General features: G+C 42.7%; 4 protein-coding genes and 1 pseudogene across 6 annotated transcripts; 4 read left to right on the top strand and 1 right to left on the bottom strand.

Annotated features, from left to right (window-relative positions):
* The first annotated feature begins 240 nt into the window (after nucleotides 1-240).
* Nucleotides 241-2,032, top strand: LOC134196970 (tubulin alpha-2/alpha-4 chain-like; annotated as a pseudogene).
* A 755-nt stretch (nucleotides 2,033-2,787) lies between these two features.
* LOC134197031 (tubulin alpha-2/alpha-4 chain-like) lies at nucleotides 2,788-4,725 on the top strand. The gene is made up of 4 exons (XM_062666267.1): nucleotides 2,788-2,926; nucleotides 2,995-3,217; nucleotides 3,406-3,707; nucleotides 3,768-4,725. The coding sequence occupies exons 1-4, from the start codon at nucleotides 2,924-2,926 to the stop codon at nucleotides 4,593-4,595; spliced, it is 1,356 nt and encodes a 451-aa protein (XP_062522251.1). The 5' UTR covers nucleotides 2,788-2,923; the 3' UTR covers nucleotides 4,596-4,725.
* A 451-nt stretch (nucleotides 4,726-5,176) lies between these two features.
* LOC134197491 (tubulin alpha-1D chain-like) lies at nucleotides 5,177-7,281 on the top strand. The gene is made up of 4 exons (XM_062666824.1): nucleotides 5,177-5,251; nucleotides 5,360-5,582; nucleotides 5,955-6,256; nucleotides 6,314-7,281. Exons 1-4 carry the CDS (start codon nucleotides 5,249-5,251, stop codon nucleotides 7,139-7,141), a joined length of 1,356 nt encoding a protein of 451 aa, XP_062522808.1. The 5' UTR covers nucleotides 5,177-5,248; the 3' UTR covers nucleotides 7,142-7,281.
* Nucleotides 7,282-8,071: 790 nt separating this feature from the next.
* On the top strand, nucleotides 8,072-10,279 carry LOC134197492 (dual specificity protein phosphatase 7-like). Its single transcript, XM_062666825.1, has 3 exons — nucleotides 8,072-8,451; nucleotides 8,672-9,058; nucleotides 9,719-10,279. The coding sequence occupies exons 1-3, from the start codon at nucleotides 8,112-8,114 to the stop codon at nucleotides 10,012-10,014; spliced, it is 1,023 nt and encodes a 340-aa protein (XP_062522809.1). The 5' UTR covers nucleotides 8,072-8,111; the 3' UTR covers nucleotides 10,015-10,279.
* Nucleotides 10,280-11,691: 1,412 nt separating this feature from the next.
* Nucleotides 11,692-21,165, bottom strand: LOC134197490 (POC1 centriolar protein homolog A-like). Of its 3 annotated transcripts, none has more exons than XM_062666822.1 (17): nucleotides 21,120-21,165; nucleotides 20,976-21,060; nucleotides 20,110-20,189; nucleotides 19,911-20,002; nucleotides 19,648-19,756; nucleotides 19,516-19,586; nucleotides 18,507-18,614; nucleotides 18,376-18,448; nucleotides 18,276-18,318; nucleotides 17,967-18,049; nucleotides 17,668-17,787; nucleotides 17,545-17,590; nucleotides 17,196-17,308; nucleotides 16,421-16,507; nucleotides 13,477-13,674; nucleotides 13,190-13,337; nucleotides 11,692-11,836 (listed from the first exon to the last, which is right to left on the bottom strand). In XM_062666822.1, exons 1-16 carry the CDS (start codon nucleotides 21,132-21,134, stop codon nucleotides 13,233-13,235), a joined length of 1,428 nt encoding a protein of 475 aa, XP_062522806.1. In that variant the 5' UTR covers nucleotides 21,135-21,165; the 3' UTR covers nucleotides 11,692-11,836; nucleotides 13,190-13,232. The 3 variants fall into 3 exon arrangements, with proteins under 3 accessions (XP_062522806.1, XP_062522805.1, XP_062522804.1); XM_062666821.1 differs by having other exon boundaries at nucleotides 11,819-11,931; XM_062666820.1 differs by lacking the exon at nucleotides 11,692-11,836 and having other exon boundaries at nucleotides 12,978-13,337.
* Between the last annotated feature and the right edge of the window lie 7 nt (nucleotides 21,166-21,172).

The raw sequence follows: 21,172 nt of genomic DNA, 5'->3' as shown, positions 1-21,172 counted from the left end.
AAAATCACGTGCGTACTAACTGAATTAGATTAAACGGTTCTGATTGGCTACATATCCGTTGCCACCGACTCAAAGACACAATCACAAGCCCAACGTACTCAGTTGAGGTCTCGCTCTTCTATCCAGATTTCTGCTCATCGCTTGCTAAGACCGTTGCTCTCTACGCAGGCTATTTGACGTACTACCGAAAATGGTAAGAGGCGCCCTCTAACTTTCCCGCCCATTGGGCGTGACTTGCTAATGTTCGTTTTTCTCGTCTAGCGTGAGGTAATTTCTGTTCATATCGGTCAAGCTGGAGTCCAAATTGGCAACGCTTGTTGGGAGTTGTATTGCTTAGAGCATGGAATACAACCCGACGGGCAGATGCCAAGCGACAAAACAATCGGAGGCGGCGACGACTCGTTCAACACGTTTTTCAGCGAAACTGGCGCTGGCAAACACGTTCCGCGAGCAGTATTTGTCGATTTGGAGCCAACAGTTGTCGGTACGTGCTCAAACATGACGAATCAGCAAGACCGTTATGCGTATGGGGCGGGAATTTGAAGTTTGCATAAGTGGCACGTGACATCAAGAATAGCCCGTGACATCACGCCCCTCGCGTGCGGTCTGCTGACATGTTTTGCATTCCTGTTGTCATTAATAGGTTAATGAGATTAATTAAACAACTGAAAATTTGTTTTGTAGACGAAGTTCGAACTGGCACATATCGTCAATTGTTTCACCCAGAACAGTTGATCACAGGCAAGGAAGATGCAGCTAACAACTATGCTCGAGGACACTATACTGTTGGCAAGGAGCTGATTGACATGGTGTTGGACAGGATTAGGAAGCTGGCTGACCAGTGCACTGGTCTTCAAGGTTTCCTCATCTTCCATTCTTTTGGAGGAGGAACTGGATCAGGATTCGCTTCACTTCTCATGGAGAGACTGTCTGTCGACTATGGAAAGAAATCAAAACTGGAGTTTGCTGTCTATCCAGCTCCTCAGGTTAGAAATACACTTATTTCTGGTTTTGTCTGTTAATATTTTGTATGGGTTTTATGTAGATAAGTACGGCTGTTGTTGAGCCATATAATTCTATCCTTACCACTCATACTACTCTCGAGCACTCAGACTGTGCTTTCATGGTTGACAACGAGGCCATCTATGATATCTGTCGTCGTAACCTGGACATCGAACGTCCAACCTACACAAATCTCAATCGTCTCATTGCACAGATTGTTTCCTCAATCACGGCCTCTCTTCGTTTTGATGGAGCTCTCAATGTCGATCTGACTGAGTTTCAGACCAACCTGGTGCCATATCCTCGTATCCACTTCCCTCTTGCTACCTATGCACCAGTCATTTCTGCTGAGAAAGCATATCACGAGCAACTGAGTGTTGCTGAAATCACCAACGCATGTTTCGAACCAGCCAATCAGTTGGTGAAGTGTGACCCTCGTCATGGCAAGTACATGTCCTGTTGCATGCTCTATAGAGGGGATGTCGTACCCAAGGATGTCAATGCCGCTATTGCCACCATCAAAACCAAGAGAACCATCCAGTTTGTAGACTGGTGTCCAACTGGTTTCAAGGTCGGCATCAACTACCAACCACCAACAGTCGTGCCAGGTGGTGATCTTGCCAAAGTCCAACGTGCAGTGTGCATGCTGTCCAACACGACAGCCATTGCTGAAGCATGGGCTCGTCTTGATCACAAGTTTGATCTGATGTATGCCAAGAGAGCCTTTGTTCACTGGTATGTGGGTGAAGGTATGGAAGAAGGAGAGTTCTCTGAAGCTCGTGAAGATCTGGCTGCTCTCGAGAAAGACTATGAGGAAGTCGGCACCGACTCTGTGGAAGGAGAAGGTGATGAAGAAGAGGGCGAATACTAAACTTCAAACGTCTGACTTGTGAACATTAGCAGGATTGCAACTGCATGGGCTTCTAGCACTATATGAATGTTTATTAACATTCACATGAATGTTGTAGTGTAGCATGGCTGTTGAAACTATCAAAAATGTTCAATGAAAAATTGGCATTGCAATATGTTATTCATGGTCTCAAGCATGCAGAGAAGACAAGCGATAGCATCAAACTGGTAGAGCACTAATGAGCACGAGCTCTACTCCCATATAACTAACAGTAAAGAACCCTGTGTTTATTCATAAACATTTTAAACACAAAAGGCATTCTTAATTTTAACCATTTGCTGTAGTAAACTGGTTACAGATCAGACCGTATTGTGTGAACATTAAGTGAATTTCTACATTGGAAAGCAAGTTTGATCCTAAGAATGCCTTTTGTGTTTGAAATGTTTATGAACAAACACAGGCTTCTTTACAAACACCGAGGAATGTATTAATTAAAATGCAGCAGGCTTGTATGAGTGTGACTGCAAAAATGGATATGAACAAACAGAAAGTAAAGAGTGTATTCCTATCCCACAGCAAGAGTCAGACACAAAGACATCAGACGAGGAGCAATCGGACACAGACCCTTTGGAATCAACCGACAGTGAAGGAGCCTCGTCTGACGTAGAATCAGAGGACTCTCAAGGTATTAAATAAAATTTCTGTTTTTTTTTGGTTATTTTGTTGTGTATTTGTTCTCTATAGATCAATCAATAGAACACGCTCACGACAAACTTTGATATTAGCTTGGGCACGTGTGCCTGAATTGTAGAGTTCTTGAGTTTGCATAGACTATAATAAATGACATCATACTGTACACGTGACTACGCAGTCACACGCGAGTCTGACAAATTCACGTGCGTACTAACTGAATTAGATTAAACGGTTCTGATTGGCTACATATCCGTTGCCACTGACTCAAAGACAAGCCCAACGTACTCAGTTGAGGTCTCGCTCTTCTATCCAGAGTTCTACTCATCGCTTGCTAAGACCGTTGCTCTCTACGCAGGCTATTTGACGTACTACCGAAAAATGGTAAGAGGCGCCCTCTAACTTTCCCGCCCATTGGGCGTGACTTGCTAATGTTCGTTTTTCTCGTCTAGCGTGAGGTGATTTCTGTTCATATCGGTCAAGCTGGAGTCCAAATTGGCAACGCTTGTTGGGAGTTGTATTGCTTAGAGCATGGAATACAACCCGACGGGCAGATGCCAAGCGACAAAACAATCGGAGGCGGCGACGACTCGTTCAACACGTTTTTCAGCGAAACTGGCGCTGGCAAACACGTTCCGCGAGCAGTATTTGTCGATTTGGAGCCAACAGTTGTCGGTACGTACTCAAACATGACGATTCAGCAAGACCGTCATGCGTATGGGGGCGGGCATAAGTGGCACGTGACATCAAGAATAGCCCGTGACATCACGCCCCTCGCGTGCGGTCTGCTGACATGTTTTGCATTCCTATTGTCATTAATAGGTTAATGAGATTAATTAAACAACTGAAAATTTGTTTTGTAGACGAAGTTCGAACTGGCACATATCGTCAATTGTTTCACCCAGAACAGTTGATCACAGGCAAGGAAGATGCAGCTAACAACTATGCTCGAGGACACTATACTGTTGGCAAGGAGCTGATTGACATGGTGTTGGACAGGATTAGGAAGCTGGCTGACCAGTGCACTGGTCTTCAAGGTTTCCTCATCTTCCATTCTTTTGGAGGAGGAACTGGATCAGGATTCGCTTCACTTCTCATGGAGAGACTGTCTGTCGACTATGGAAAGAAATCAAAACTGGAGTTTGCTGTCTATCCAGCTCCTCAGGTTAGAAATACACTTATTTCTGGTTTTGTCTGTTTAATATTTTGTATGGGTTTTATGTAGATAAGTACGGCTGTTGTTGAGCCATATAATTCTATCCTTACCACTCATACTACTCTCGAGCACTCAGACTGTGCTTTCATGGTTGACAACGAGGCCATCTATGATATCTGTCGTCGTAACCTGGACATCGAACGTCCAACCTACACAAATCTCAATCGTCTCATTGGACAGATTGTTTCCTCAATCACGGCCTCTCTTCGTTTTGATGGAGCTCTCAATGTCGATCTGACTGAGTTTCAGACCAACCTGGTGCCATATCCTCGTATCCACTTCCCTCTTGCTACCTATGCACCAGTCATTTCTGCTGAGAAAGCATATCACGAGCAACTGAGTGTTGCTGAAATCACCAACGCATGCTTCGAACCAGCCAATCAGTTGGTGAAGTGTGACCCTCGTCATGGCAAGTACATGTCCTGTTGCATGCTCTATAGAGGGGATGTCGTACCCAAGGATGTCAATGCCGCTATTGCCACCATCAAAACCAAGAGAACCATCCAGTTTGTAGACTGGTGTCCAACTGGTTTCAAGGTCGGCATCAACTACCAACCACCAACAGTCGTGCCAGGTGGTGATCTTGCCAAAGTCCAACGTGCAGTGTGCATGCTGTCCAACACGACAGCCATTGCTGAAGCATGGGCTCGTCTTGATCACAAGTTTGATCTGATGTATGCCAAGAGAGCCTTTGTTCACTGGTATGTGGGTGAAGGTATGGAAGAAGGAGAGTTCTCTGAAGCTCGTGAAGATCTGGCTGCTCTCGAGAAAGACTATGAGGAAGTCGGCACCGACTCTGTGGAAGGAGAAGGTGATGAAGAAGAGGGCGAATACTAAACTTCAAACGTCTGACTTGTGAACATTAGCAGGATTGCAACTGCATGGGCTTTTGTTGACTTCATCACTAAACCTGTAACACGGCTGTTGACATGTATTAGAATTGTTCAATGAAGAATTAGCATTGCAATGTGTTGTTCATGGTCTCAAACATGCAGAGAAGACAAGCGATAGCATCAGACTGGTAGAGCACTAATAAGCAAAGAAACCGTGTTTGTTTATTCACGACGTTTCAAACACAAAGCCATTCTTATTTAATTTCTACCATTTGCTGTAGTAACTGGTTACAGATCGTTATAGGGTAACTGTCTACATTGGAAAGGAAGTTTGATTGCACACGTGAGAGCAAGTGATGGATCTGTTCCATTCTAAATTTCATCAATCAAAATACTTGTGCACACAGTGTGCATGTACAAAATGGACATTAACAATTTAATAGCTAGACCTATCTAAGGCAACTTGCCAATCAATACACTTCTTACACATTTTATCTGCGTCACACGTGAACACACAATATAATTGGTTGAAATGTCTCTGTGGTTGTGTATGACGTCATAATTATTGACAAATCAAATCTCACACTTCTCATCGAAACGCTTACGAGGACCGTTACACTCTTCAAAACTATTTCGTTTCATCATTGAACAACCGAAATGGTAAAAAATTTCAACACAACTGTTGTGTGAAAAGTGCGCTTTTAGGCATTCCCGCCATTTTCCTGCCTAGCTATTTCTTTCATTAATCTTTCTTTTGATTTATAATAGCGTGAAGTAATTTCTGTTCATATTGGCCAAGCCGGAGTGCAGATTGGTAATGCCTGCTGGGAGCTGTATTGTCTGGAGCATGGCATACAGCCTGATGGTCAAATGCCAAGCGACAAAACTATTGGAGGCGGCGACGACTCGTTCAACACGTTCTTTAGCGAAACAGGAGCCGGAAAGCACGTTCCGCGTGCCGTCTTCGTAGATCTAGAACCGACAGTTGTCGGTAAGTTTCCAATAGAATTTGACACGAGCACGTGATGGATTTTTCAGCACGTGGCTATACATAAAATTACCATATTGCATAATTATCAGTTCATCGATCCTACCAACTCTCACGTGAGATTGTTATCGTAAAGCGTTGGCGTTGGCTCGAGTTACAATTTGCTCCGCATTTTATAACTACACGCACTCTCATATCACTGATTACAATCATAATCAGATTATATTGCACAATTAGACCACCTTGATGCGCTGGTCTGGCATACCAACGGTGTTAATAGATAACTTTACCAGAGTTGACCCTTCACCTGTGTGCAACAATGCAACAGCGTTTCTAATTTCTTGTACAATATTACAGGATTGTGATTTCTGTTAGATGAAGTTCGAACTGGCACATATCGTCAATTGTTTCACCCAGAACAGTTGATCACAGGCAAGGAAGATGCAGCTAACAACTATGCTCGAGGACACTATACTGTTGGCAAAGAGTTAGTGGACATGGTGTTGGACAGGATTAGGAAACTGGCTGACCAGTGCACTGGTCTTCAAGGATTCCTCCTTTTCCATTCTTTTGGAGGAGGAACTGGATCAGGATTCGCTTCACTTCTCATGGAGAGACTGTCTGTTGACTATGGGAAAAAATCAAAACTGGAGTTTGCTGTCTACCCAGCTCCTCAGGTTAGAAATACACTTATTTCTGGGTTTGTCTGTTAATATTTTGTATGACTCATGTAGGTGAGTACGGCTGTTGTTGAGCCATATAATTCTATCCTTACCACTCATACTACTCTCGAGCACTCAGACTGTGCTTTCATGGTTGACAATGAGGCCATCTATGATATCTGTCGTCGTAACCTGGACATCGAACGTCCAACCTACACAAATCTCAACCGACTTGTTGGACAGATTGTTTCCTCAATCACGGCCTCTCTTCGTTTTGATGGAGCTCTCAATGTTGATCTGACTGAGTTTCAGACCAACCTGGTGCCATACCCTCGTATCCACTTCCCTCTTGCTACCTATGCACCAGTCATTTCTGCTGAAAAAGCATATCACGAGCAACTGAGTGTTGCTGAAATCACCAACGCATGCTTCGAACCAGCCAATCAATTGGTGAAGTGTGACCCTCGTCATGGCAAGTACATGGCCTGTTGTATGCTTTATAGAGGGGATGTCGTACCCAAGGATGTCAATGCCGCTATTGCCACCATCAAAACCAAGAGAACCATCCAGTTTGTAGACTGGTGTCCAACTGGTTTCAAGGTCGGCATCAACTACCAACCACCAACAGTCGTGCCAGGTGGTGATCTTGCCAAAGTCCAACGTGCAGTGTGCATGCTGTCCAACACGACAGCCATTGCTGAAGCATGGGCTCGTCTTGATCACAAGTTTGATCTGATGTATGCCAAGAGAGCCTTTGTTCACTGGTATGTGGGTGAAGGCATGGAAGAAGGAGAGTTCTCTGAAGCTCGTGAAGATCTGGCTGCTCTCGAGAAAGACTATGAGGAAGTCGGCACCGACTCTGTGGAAGGAGAAGGTGATGAAGAAGAGGGCGACTATTAGCTAGCAAACTTTGCGACAACAAATTGGCTATTGTGGTAAACTGTTTCCCGTTGTGATCATTCACAATTACAACATTAGACCTGTCAGTTGCCATATCCATTCAACTTGTAATCAAAACGCTTGCATACCGGCATGATGCGTGGGCACACAATGAAGACAGTCCCTAAAAATAATAGACTGCGATATGACGTCAGCCTGATAAATTACATTTGTATACACCCTGCGGCTTGATGGACGTCGGGTTTTTCCCTAATGCATCTGCACACTGTTAGGGCACTTTCAAATGTCTAGTGGTTTCTGGTCCATCTCACTTGCAAGCACCGTTTTTCGTCTCCTCACTTATCCCTCCATTTCAACAAGCACAAAGCGTTGATATAACACTAGCATTACCTAAACTACATTCTGCTAGGATATAGCGTGCAAACAACTTCTAACAAAGAAAGAAACTTCAGGACAAGGCAAGCAAATAGCTCTGCAAGACCGCTGACATTGCTGACCTTTGTTTGCGTTACTTCTAATGACATTACCGGGAGCCAACGCATTTGGTGATCTTCCCTAAAATGCCACGTGCACGTCAATCTTTGTTAGACGAGCTGGCGCCACCGCAAAATTTGATTAGGTGCGGTAAGTTAATGAAATGCGGATCAATTGGTGTTTGCACACATCGACATGAGCATCTAGACCAGAGAAGGGATAGTTGATAGTTGAGATAGAAAGAGATATTTAAGGAATACAAATGTGGGTAATAAGTTGGCTCCGTTGGAAGCCGTAGAGCTGGAAAAAAAACCCGTTAGTGTAACCACAACCGCGAAATTGATTAGAACCAAGCCAGATCCAAATGTAACACCTTCGCTGATTGGTCAATTAACCGGCGTGGGCGTAAACTTACTCAGCACGCATGTCCCGCCTACAAAATCAACAGCGTCCAACAACTCGCACCGATTCGACGTCCGATCATCGTACCGCTAACATGAGTTGCTCCGTCAATGTTTCATGGCTCGTCGACCATCTCCTCTCCGGTTCTGAGTGTCTCCTTGTCGATGTCCGACCGACATGTAAATTTCTGGAAGGCCACGTCGATGGAGCCATCAATCTGACTTGCTCCAACCTCATGATGAGGCGCCTAAAAAAGGGCAATCTCTCTCTATCCGTGCTCGTGCACGGCGAGGCAGCAAAGGCTAAGTTTGAGGAGAAAGCGAAGAGGCGGTATGTAGTGCTGTATGATCACGATCATGGTGCCAGTGAACTGCTGGTGCTTGTCAGCAAACGCCTTGAGGATGAATGCTCATCACAAGTCAAGGTGCTTGAAGGTGAGTTTGGTTATTGAGTGATTTAATTTAGTGAGCGTTTGGACGGTCGAGTTAGCCGTAGGGTTATAGTTTTCGTGTCCATCTTTTTATCTCTGAGGTTGCTTGCTTGCCTGTGGGCGGTCTCAAACCGCGAGCGTATTGCATTGCCTTTCGCCTCGCTTGCATGTCACCTGGTATGTCACTCTACTTGCGACTGATGTTTGTCGTGTGTTTCGTGCAGGCGGATTTAGCAAGTTCTCGTCCACCTACCCTCACCTGTGTAGCAAGTTGTCGGATATTCAACCCGGCGGTGTGACGTCACGAGGCTCTCTCGCACCTCTCACTCTCAGTTCGCTCTCGATTTCGTCTCCCGACGACGACACGCAGAGACAGAAGCATCACGATGGGTCGCAACCGGTGCAGATCAAGCCACACTTGTACTTGGGAAACGCGAGGAACGCGGCGGACAGCGACACTCTGCAACGCTTTGGCGTCACACACGTACTGAACGTGACCGCAAACGTCGAGAACAAATTCGAGGGACAATTCCATTACAAACGGATTCCCATCCACGACAACTGGACGCAAGACATCTCCTCGCACTTTGAAGAGGCCATTGCATTTATCGGTGAGTCTCACGGGATTAAAATAATGCACTAGAAGCTACATTGTAGCAACTACTGCTATAGGCCTGACGCGTGGAGAAGCCGGCAGCAATCCGGTTCTGGTAGTTCTAGTGTAGAAAGGACTTCGATTGCGATATATTATTGTTGCATAGTGGCAACAGAGATGTGGCTTTCTAGACCGCAGTGGGAACACCCCCGGTGTCGTGAATCAGTCTGCATTTCGTTCTGTTTGCTGTCACCTAGGGCCGGGAAGGAAATGCACTGTGGCTGCAAGTTCTACCAACACTGTAGCGAAAGTGTAGTAACACTAGGAAAACGTAGCAACAGTGTGTAGCAACGCTGTAGGAAAAACGTAAAAGTGTACGCTGTAGCAAAAACGTAGCCAAAGTGTACACTGTAGCAACACTGTATCAAGAAAATGTAGCAACAGCAGCACTAGCAAAAACGTAAGGACCAAAATGTGCAACAGTAACGATGTCTTAGTCGCATACAGGATGCGTAGTTTCCTGTGTTTGTTCGCCCACATTGAGAGTTAGCATAAGCGCGGGCAGCAAGAGCGGTTTGTTGTCTCGCCAGTGGCTTTCTTATCACATGAACTGCGCGCTGCTTATTGTGTTGGGATGTGTTAGATCACTAATGTGTGTCGTTTGTGTGTTCCACAGAGAATGCGCGCAAGAAGAATGGTCGTGTACTTGTACATTGCGTGGCAGGCATCTCACGCTCTGTAACGGTCACCATGTCCTACATCATGCAAGAGATGGGCTACTCGCTGAACGACGCGTTTGACTATGTCAAGCAACGCAAGTCGGACATCTCACCGAATTTCGGATTTATGGGCCAACTGCTCGAGTTTCAGAACAAACTGAAGCAAAAGGAACTATCGGACGACATGCAGGCAGTCAGTTCAACGGTCACATATCGGAGTCTTCCGAGTTGTGTCGAACTATGTGCACACTAGGAGACATTATAGCTAGTTTGACAGATGAATCCTCCATCAGGTGCTTGAGAGTTTTGAGAAGTGTTATCAGCCTCATGTTGAGGACAGTCCCTCCTGTTGGATATTTTTTGTACAAAGTAACAAGTGTTCCTAATTGTGTTGGATCTTACGCTGTAGATTCAGTGTTCTCTTAGTGTAAATTGATTTAGAACTAGATGATAATTAAAGCTAAAGCCATTGGGTGGCTAATAATACAACAGAAAGTGATAAATACTTCCTAATGGCACTAAGTTTGTGGCTCACTCGTCCGGTTTCGTGTTGTTCACGTGTAATGAAGCAACCGAAAACACTAAAGTGCTGAGATCATAAGAGGATGTACAGGGAGGGCGCCAGTGTTACAACCACTCAACCACCCAACCACCATAGGAGATTAAGTATCCGGGAAATGCGGTTTACGATTACGTCTTCAAGAATCTCGACACGGAAATAGAACAGATTGGTGTTATTTTAGAGTATATTTGTAGATCAGTGACGTATCTAGTCTGGTTCTTTCTTGTATATAAACGTCACTATCTTTTTAGTATCCACGTGCACAGGAAAAGGTAGGATGTTGAACTATACGGGAGCTTCCCCGCAGATTATACGGGGAGTCACTATCCCGTACAATCTTCTGCCATATTGTTTCGTTCGTTGAATCGATCTGTATCTCAAACATCCATCCAGCGTTGGATCGCCTGTTGTATTGATAGTGTATTGATATCATGGCTAAGTCAAAGAACCATACTAACCACAACCAAGGTAATTCCTCGGACACGCAGTCGATGTAGTATCATGTAACTTATAAGCCTACCGTTTAGGTTACAAAAATCACCGTAACGGCATCAAACGACCAAAGACGCATAGATTCGTGTCTATGAAAGGAGTAAGTCCCCGCAATTCAAAGCTAACCATCACCTTTGCTTGCTAAAATGCGTGGGTGTGGTCATTAGAGAGATCCCAAGTTCTTGAGAAATCTTCGATTCGCGAAAAAGCATAACAAGAAAGGCCGCCGATCAGAAGATCAAGGAGAAGCAATGGAGCAGGACTAACTGGCTATCATCGTAGAGTCTAGATGTATACTTTGTATTAGTACCCGTATGTTGGTACAGTGTAGTATACAACGATGACTGTGTATACAGTGTAACAAAGGAGCTAACCTATTGTCTGTTGCTGTGTTGCTTGTTACTTATTTTCTTACTCAAACAGCTGGGCAGGGAACTCAGACAGTTGCTGGCACAACATTGCTGTAAATAGTGTCACCACCTACTGTTAGGGTCAGCCTTCTGTGCACTACAGGTTGCTCATGATGTGAGACCCCTTGAGATGCACTCATACAACAATAATTAGTCTTAAGTTAATGCCTTGCACTATGTCACGAAATTTGATATTAGAGGCAACACAAGGCTTGAAGGTTTCAATCAGACATCTGGCATCTAGCAAGGTCTGCATATGCATCCCAGTGTCTTACAGCATTTCTCTATACGTCAAACTGTTGGACATATGCTCGAGTTCAACTCGGCTTACAAACACCCCAAAGTCTACATGTTCCTTTCTTCTAATTCACTGCCTAACGAAAAGCCAGTGGGAGATATGAATATTGAAAATGTGGTTAACAGACTGGTGATTTCCCATTACAAATGGCATATGTTATCTGCAGCATCACTTATTGTTTCAATCCAAGTGCATGTACACACGCATAGAACTGACTCTAATAGCCAAACAGTTCTAGAATTTCTGTCATAATAATCGTCCCTCCAACGACATAATTTGATCAACCAATGCCAAGAGGCAATACACACATTTCCTAAAGCAAAATAGGACTTACACGTCTTCTCTATTAGCGGTAAAGGAATTTTCCATTGTGTAATCAAGTACTGACATGAATATAGAAGTTAGGAACTATTAACATCAAAGATCAAAGGTCAAAGAGAACACAGTCGATCCATAGTGTGTGTGTGTGTGCGTGCGTGCATGTGTGTGTGTGTGTGTGTGTGTGTGTGTGTGTGTGTGTGTGTGTGTGTGTGTGTGTGTGTGTGTGTGTGTGTGTGTGTGTGTGTGTAGTTGCCAAACTAGATCACTGCAATTTGGCCTGCAGAGCAGCTTAACTAAAATTACTGGCAGACAGACCCCTTCTGCTATAGATGTGATAACACTTAATACCAACAACCAGTATAGGGAACTCTTACCTATCCTATGAGTCAATGTTATGCACAATTGATTAATAGGCTCATAAGCAAATACCACAAAAGAAGTCCATTGCAAGATGGTATAGAAACCCTAGTCATATTCTAGCATATTCAGCTGTCATGTATGGCTGCAATGAGTCATGAGTCACAGCTGCAGTAATTGAATAGCTACTGCCCTGGATCACAGTCCATGACCGATGCAAATAGAGAAACTCTATGCATGAACACAGTCCCTTTCACTAAATACAAAATTCATGCTACTACAAACATCTCAACCTTGTAAAACTTCAATCGTCTAATTGCCTAGTAGCAAGTCTGATAGACCTGAAGACACCTACAAATGATATCTCTCTGATTTCGATAGCGTACATGCCCCAATGTGACTATACCTACACAAACTCATAACCTAATGCTAATGTCAAGAGTTGCAAGCCTTTTTGATAAGGTTTCGTTATTAATTAATTCAACCGCACTTGACTACATGATGGATATAGAGTACATAGTTCAATATAAACATAACTCATGTAGACCATGAATTTAATCACTCTTATCCCAAAATGGTATTTATTGGCCCCTGCAGCCAACTCACACACACACACACACACACACACACACACACACACACACACACACACACACACACACACACAGCCAAACGCTTTCAAAGCACTTTCCACTTCGTGAGCCTTTACAGAACTCTAGCAAACGAAATGAAAAGATGAACGAAGGAAATGGCCACTAAGACACCATCATGACACTTACAAACGCATGTTTCATTATAAGAGATCTAGCGTATACAATCAGCAATCATCACAGACCAGCAAGACTTGCTGACATGTGACCTGCATGTTGTAATAGATAAATTGTTGTATTACTAATTACAACCCCATTTCACAGTTACACTGACTGCTGTCTGTTTGATAGCAGTTTGTTCTATGCTGGCTAGTTTGTATAGTAAAGGGTTGACGTACCTGATATGAAGAACTGTACAAATGTGCAAGTGTGGTCACGTGATCAGTCGTTGGGTTTGATCTGCAGGGTTATCTTCTGTTGATTGTCGATAACTTCTCGAAGTTTGTTCTCGGTGATTGTCAGCCTCTGTTCCATGATTGATACAGTCTACAAGCAAACAAACTATCACACTGTATGTGTGTGTGTGTGTGTGTGTGTGTGTGTGTGTGTGTGTGTGTGTGTGTGTGTGTGTGTGTGTGTGTGTGTATGTGAAGCCCAAATCCATACATTCACTGTTACTATTCACCTGAGTAATCACATCCAATTGCCCAACTATTTGCTGAAGAGTGTTTGCAAGTTGAGGAGGAATAAGCTTCGCTTCAAGGGGTGTCGTCACTGCAGCTGGGGTTGCTTCATCCGCTGAAGACGCGTGCAATCTCTCAGTAGAACGTGGAGTTCTCATTGATGATGGAACATGATTGCCTCTAGTTGTTAACAGCGGATGCTGCAAACAGATAAATTGAAATGTTACATGCAGCAGAGGATACACAGTATGTCACATGGACAGTTTGTCTGTCTATCAAACACAATCATCAGAGTCGTGTGCAAAAGCATGGCATCGTGATGTCAGTCAAATCAAATTGTTTCTGTGTCTTCTGTCTGTTCGTCTCAGACTTCGGCTTCTGCCAGTGTTGTGACATTGGTGACTTGCTAGACAAGTATACGTGGCAGCCATAGTATGTCGTTTAGCATATCAACTCTGCAGTCTCATCTTTCATCCACCTCACATAATGTGGCACTCTTGGTTTCATGTCTATGCCTATAAATCTACTGCATTATTAATTACTTTTTGCTGTCAGGTTTCACTCTCATGATGTCTGCCTGCATGTCTGTCTGTCCGTCCATCAGCTCATCCTTCCATCCATCTGTCTGTCTGTCTGTCTGTCTGTCTGTCAATAGCTTTGCTAAAGAATGGATCTGATGTAAGACCAATAGCTATCGGAGAAGTCTTTCGGCGACTTACAGCTAAGACCATCTGTCAGCAGAAGTCCTCTGATTTTTCTTCCTTCTTTTCTCCCCTACAACATGGTATTGCTACACCTGAGGGAGGGAAATTATCCACACACCACATTAAATTCTACTCAAAAAGAACCCTGATTGGTCAATTCTTAAAACGGACGTCACAAATGCTTTTAACTCAGTGTCTAGAGAGTGCCTTTTACAACAAATTGCACATCACTTTGCAGATATATACCCTCATGTCAAGCAACTGTATGGAGAGCCCAGCTCCTTAATCTATGTCACCAGCAAAAGTGTACAGATACTCTCATCAAGTGAAGGGGTTCATCAAGGTGACCCTTTGGGTCCGGCTCTGTTTTCTGCCACTATCCACCCTGTTCTATGTGAAGTATCGACTCGACATGATGAAGTCACTATACTTGCATATTGGGATGATGTGTATGTGGTTGGGCCAACTGAAAACCTTAAATCAGTTCTTGAAGATCTCAAATCTTCTTTATTGAAAGTTGGGTTAGAAATTTGTGACAGAAAGTGTGAACTGTATTGCCCATCTGGTGAGTGTTGCAATTTTCCAACTTCTGTTCTGTTGCATACAATGGAACTATCATTTTGGGCACTCCTATAGGGAATTCAGACTTCATATGATCTCGATGCATTGATATAGCCAAATCTGGTGATCGTCTTTGTTCTGAACTTGTCAAGTTGAATGACAGTCAAAACTCAATGTTGATTTTACATCACTGTCATGTTCCTCAACTGATTTACCTGGCAAGACTAATATTTCCTGTTGATTTGCAAGCAGCAGCAAACATACACGATAATATGACTAGATCATCGTTTGAAAGCATTATAGGTTACAATCATCTGGATGATATCAATTGGAAACAAGCAAGTTTAAAGATCAAATTTGGTGGGTTTGGCTTGACACAGATCAGTCAAATTTCACCAGCAGCTTTCTTATCTTCATGGTGTCAAGCCATGAAAGGCTTACCTGAGAGGTTTTCATCATTTTTTGATTTAGTCAACTATCTTCAAAGCAGTAAATCACTGCCAGAGTCAATCGGCTCCACTGTGGCCACTTCCTATCAAACTTTACCACCAATGCCCAAGTCAAACCACGAAGATGGAGAACAACAGTTTCTTGATGACTTTATCTCATATCCAAAGAAATTACATCATCGATTATCCACAAAGATTGCCAGTGATAGTGCTACTGATATTATTATACAAGCACAGTCTGATAGAGATGCAGCACGGTTGAGATCCCTGCAAGGACGAGGGGCTGGTGCATGGCTGGATGTCTTCACCACTTCTGCTAAGCACGCTTTAAAAACAAACGAATTTTCTTTAGCGTCTTACCTGAGGTTGGGAGTGGCTCTACCTTTCACCAATTGGATTAAAAATGTGATTGTGGTCATGATTTGGATGAATACGGATACCATCTTTTAACTTGTAAATATGGGGTGGACCTGTGTGGTCTCACTATTCAGTCTTAAATGGGTGGAGTGAATGCCTGTCTGATCTTCACCTTCCCCATCAAACAGAACCAAGACATCAATACATCAATACTGAAGACCGTCCAGACATTACAATGTTTGATCCAAATACTGGACAGAATTTGGATCTTGATGTGTCCTTGGCTCATCCATGGAGTCAGGACATTATTAGGAGGGCTAGCAAGGAAAATGGTCATGCTGTCGTGACAAGAGAAGAAAGAAAATGAAAAAATATTCAGAAGAGCTTGTTTCAGGAGGATATGTATCAAGATGTGTTCCTCTTGTGATAGAACATTTTGGGAGGTGGGGCATAAAGGCAGAGAATTTTTGCAGCATTTGTCACAACAGTCAGCAAATCCAGAAGCCAATTTTAATGCTTCCATGTTCATGTCGTATTGGAGAAAAAAATTTTCTACAATTCTGCAAAGATGCAATGCCAAAGTTATCCTTAGAAAACTTTCAAAACTGTCACCTAATCATGGTGATTTAGATAGATTATTTGATTTTGACATTCAAGGTCAAGTCCACTAGTTAATGACTTTGTTGTTTGCAAGGACTGATTTGTATTTAAAAAATCCTAGCATATGTACAAGTAGAATCTGTATGAGAATAAATTATCTGTCTGTCTGTCTGTCTGTCTGTCTATCTGTCTGTCTCACTGTTTTCTATACTAAGACATTTCGTGCTCTCTACAATAGTTGATTAACTCCTGGTTTCGTTCCTGAGAATCCTTACCTGTGATGTGACAAACATTGATGGTCCCACTTCAGTAACTCTAGGAGATTTATCTCCCATATCTTGAGGCCCGTGATCAGCATGCACCTAGAACATAACAAGCTAACTGTGCAATGTACTAAAATAATTTCAGACCACAACTAGAAACAGTCACTGATAGATGGACAAACAAACAGAGAAATTAACAGACAGACAGACAAACAGACAGACAGACAGACAGACAGACATATAGAGACAGACAGACATGGCTCATCCTTTCAGCCAAGACAATTTAAAGCAAGCAGCTTGAGAGGAAGGTGATGCTGCAGCAAGAAGGGAGGAAAGGAAGATGATTAAATACAAAAAACAGCAACTTGCTGGCAATACATCAAGCCTCAATTTCACTCCTCTGGTGTTTGAACATTTTGGAACATGGGGATCTGAAGCTACCAACTATATAAACAAACTAGCCAGAAGATCAAGAGACCTTGAAGGCTATACAAATAAAGCTGACTTTACAGAGTTTTGGAGGAAAAATTCTCAATAATCTTACTACGATGTAACGTTAAAGTCATCCTCCACAAGCTGACTCGTGTCTTACATGGAGAAGTAGATGAGAACATATACGATAAAGACTATCTGAGTATCAAAGTAGCTTGCATTAAACGAAAGCTGAACTCAGTAGCTTGTTTGCATTTAGTGTTAGAAATGTAACGTAGAGTTTGTGTTTCAATAAATGAAATTGACAGACAGACAGACAGACAGACAGCCAGCCAGCCAGCCAATGGCAATATACTTGAACTCCTGTTGATTGATGCTGTTGTCTTGGGGAACCACTGCCTCCTATGAGTGGTGGATCGTGGTCATGACTTGATGCTACAGTCCTTTTCTTGCTTTGTGAACGAAGCACTAGATAAATACAACACCTCAGGTCATACTGCAAGCCATAAAAACAAGTGTAATCCCGTGTGTGTGTGTGTGTGTGTGTGTGTGTGCATGTGGTAAGTGTGTGTGTGTCAGTGTGTGTGTGTGTGTGTGTGTGTGTGTGTGTGTGTGTGTGTGTGTGTGTGTGTGTGTGTGTGTGTGTGTGTGTGTGTGTGTGTGTGTGTGTGTGTGTGTGTAAATTTCAATTTACACTCGCTTACCTTCTTGTGTGTCAGCTTGATCAAAGTTTGTCTTCCACACAATAATCTACAACAGTACACAACACACAAAGCAAGCTTGAGATGCAAGTAACCTCAAGTGTGTCACTTGTCCCTCCTATTTACCTGTGAGTCTTGCCCAGCTGATGCAAAAAACTTTCCACTAGGAGAAAATGCAACAGCAGTGACTGCTCCATGGTGACCATGAAGAGTGTAAAACACACGTCCTTCCTTTAGATCAAGAATCTAAACCAAACGCATCCTCTCAAATTCCACAACAAGCAGTAGTCTCACTAGCTTTAAAAGGGCATGGCTAGCAAGACTAAACAAGTACAGCGCGCCTGATTATTATGTGAGCACATTACGTATGTCATGTTGTTTGTCCACATGTATGTTTGATAATGAAAGAACTCTAGAAAACATACTTTCATTGTTGAGTCATTGGATCCTGTGATTAGATAGTCACCGGATGCATGAAAAGAGAGAGAGTTGACTGAAGCAGTATGAGCTAAACAGTCAACGTAACACAAATTCAGTAAAAAAGCAAGAAATGAACAAACAGGCAGGTAGATGAGTAAACAGGCAAATGACCAAACAAACAAATACACATGCATATGCACATGCATAAACAAATGGACAGACAACATACATACATACTCATATGGAAACAAAACAAACAGACAAACAAACAAAATCAATAAATTATATAACAAATGCTAATAATCAGTCCATACCATCATAATGTTGTAGCAGCTTATTCATACGAATATCCCACACCTGCAGCATGTAAATCATTCTGTCAAATTGATATCAATCAAAGCCAGTGTTCCTTACTTTCACTGTACTGTCTGTACATGCAGCAGCAACACACGTTCCCATTGGATGAAACTCAACATGGTTGACGAAACTTAAGAGAAAGAGAGTAAACAATAGTGAAGAGAGAAACACGCAGAGAGTCTTGTTACCCGCCGTATTCATAAAATGTATGAACACATTCTCTACTGCTACGATCCCATAGTTTGATTGTTTTGTCATCGCTCCCAGAGACAATCAAACGACCATCAGGAGAGAACCTAAATATATTATATTGACAATATGAATTAACTACTATATATGCAGTTCTTAACATTAGACTATTGGAGGGATGCATCTCACAGTACATTAGACTATTGTATTGGAGGGATGCATATCACAGTACATTAGACTATTGTATTGGAGGGATGCATCTCACAGTACATTAGACTATTGTATTGGAGGGATGCATCTCACAATACACGTGTGTGTAAACTCATTTATTCCAAGTACAGGAAGACATGCCCCTAGTCATATAAGTGCTGCAGTTCTAAACTGAACACGGCTAAGAGTGAATTTCTGCGATACTGGAACTGTATCTAGCCAAACCCCTGCCATCAGTCCACCACAGCTAATCAGTCTTGCTCTATCTTCTCTTGTAGTGCAGTTCTGTAAGAATTGTTGGAACTGTTTGTCTTTTTTGATTGACTGCAGTCGAGATTGTAATTTATTTGAACAATTGGAAAAATCCTGCAAAGAAGGAACCAGTGGCTCAGTTGTTGTACAGGAAGTGTGATATCCTCCAAAGCTTCATTCAAATCTGCTGCTAAGGATAGGGACCCATCAACAAAGGTATCAGTAAACTTGTCACAGAGAGAAACCAGATGTTTGCCTCTATTTCCTAAATTGTTTAAGGTGTTAGCCCAAGCTCCTAGGAAAGCTGATATAGAAGTATCACTGGATGACGTCAAGCCAAATTCCCCATTCTTGATGCGGAGTGTCAGTTGTTGTTGTTGTTTTGACAAATCATAGCCTATGATTTTCTCAAAAGTGTTAATACACTAGACTATTGTATTGGAGGGATGCATTTCTCAATACATTAGACTATGGCATTAAAAACCTCAAATATTGCCACAAATAGTGTACCGGTAGCACATGATGGTATGATTTTGTTGCACTCACCTTGCACAACGTACCCAATTCATGTGACCTAATAGAGAAAACTGAAATTTCTGTCTATGAACTGTCCACATCTAGTACATATACGTATCTGCATTCACACAGTTTTCCACCTCATATTGTCAAAACATGTACTTTGAGAGACTTGTCATCTGATGAAGTCAGCAGTGACTTTCCGTCTGGAGAGAAATGAATGCTTCTTACTGATGCCGTATGTGCTCGAAAGACGGTCGACTCTCCCTTTCTTTACATACAAAAAAATGAAAATGTAATTCATTTGTATAATGTGTGTGTGTGTGTGTGTGTGTGTGTGTGTGTGTGTGTGTGTGTGTGTGTGTGTGTGTGTGTGTGTGTGTGTGTGTGTGTGTGTGTGCATACGTGTGTGTCATGTAACTTACACACTCGGGATCCACAAACGAACCGTTCTATCTCGTGATGCAGAGGCAACCAGATGTCCTGTTGGCGAAAAACCCACTGCTGTTACTGCATCCTACAAATCACAAAAAAATGACAAACACAAGACAAACAAACAGAGCAATAACACAAAAATAACATCACAGATAAAATGTGAATTACAGCAACGACAGTAAGCCTCACCTTGTGACCATCAAAACGATATGCCCTTGTCTGTGGTTTGAAATTCCATACAAACAGAGACGAATCCATTGATCCTGAAGCTGCCACCGAAAAATCAAACTTTATTACAATATTGTTAGAAAGACTAAATACTGGTGAGTGAATAACTCCTACTATGACGTTTGCAGATGTGTCTCAAGTGGACGTCTGTGCATGTCAGCAGTCAGTTTGCGTTTCAATCATCTGTATGTTCTGTCTGCTTCATCTGTCCTTTTCACCTGTCTGTTTTTCTTATATATTTCTGTCTGTCTGTCTGTCTGTCAAAATTCATATATTTCTGTCTGTCTGTCTACTTGTCTGTCTGTCTGCTTGTCTGTCTACTTGTCTGTCTGTCTGCTTGTCTGTCTGTCTGCTTGTCTGTCTGTCTGCTTCTCTGTCTGTCTGTCTGCATGTCTGTCAACATTTGTTTCCACATTAAATCTTCATACATACATCCGTCCATCCGTCTGTCTACTGACACACTACTGTAACCCTAGTGCATGCGCGCCTCGAGTTAATAGCAACTATACTAAAATGCTAACAAATCTACCAAACCAACCATAAAGGTCTGTCTGCTTGTCTGTCCGTCTATGTGTCTGTCCACTAGTAAAGCATATCTAAATTGGACCGATTTTTGTTTTAAGCTCAAATTGTGTACTAAAGAATAGGATTTATAAAAATAAAACAACCCGTCTGTCTGTCTGTCTGTCTGTCCGTCTATGTGTCTGTCTGTGTGTCTGTCCATCCGTCCCGCTTGTCCGTCTGTCTGTCTGTCTGTGTATTATCTTTTGTCTCAGTAATTCTCAATTTCCTGTCTACTTGTGTATCTAAGAAATCTGTTGTCCTACCCAGTTGTTTCATGTTTGGATTGAATGCGAGGCTTGTAATGGCGTCTCGGTGTCCTCTAAAATGACGTTCAACGGTTGGATCTTCCTAACGTGACAAAAACCATTTGAAAAAGTGCTCCACACCAGAACACAAGCAAACAGTACCAAAACTGAAGCCATTTTTCAAACACGGCCGCTTTACAGAAACGAGCATGCGC

The sequence above is a fragment of the Corticium candelabrum genome, chromosome 22, assembly GCF_963422355.1.
Source record: "Corticium candelabrum chromosome 22, ooCorCand1.1, whole genome shotgun sequence".
Classification (NCBI taxonomy): domain Eukaryota; kingdom Metazoa; phylum Porifera; class Homoscleromorpha; order Homosclerophorida; family Plakinidae; genus Corticium; species Corticium candelabrum.
This window is presented reverse-complemented; position numbering and strand designations above follow the sequence as displayed.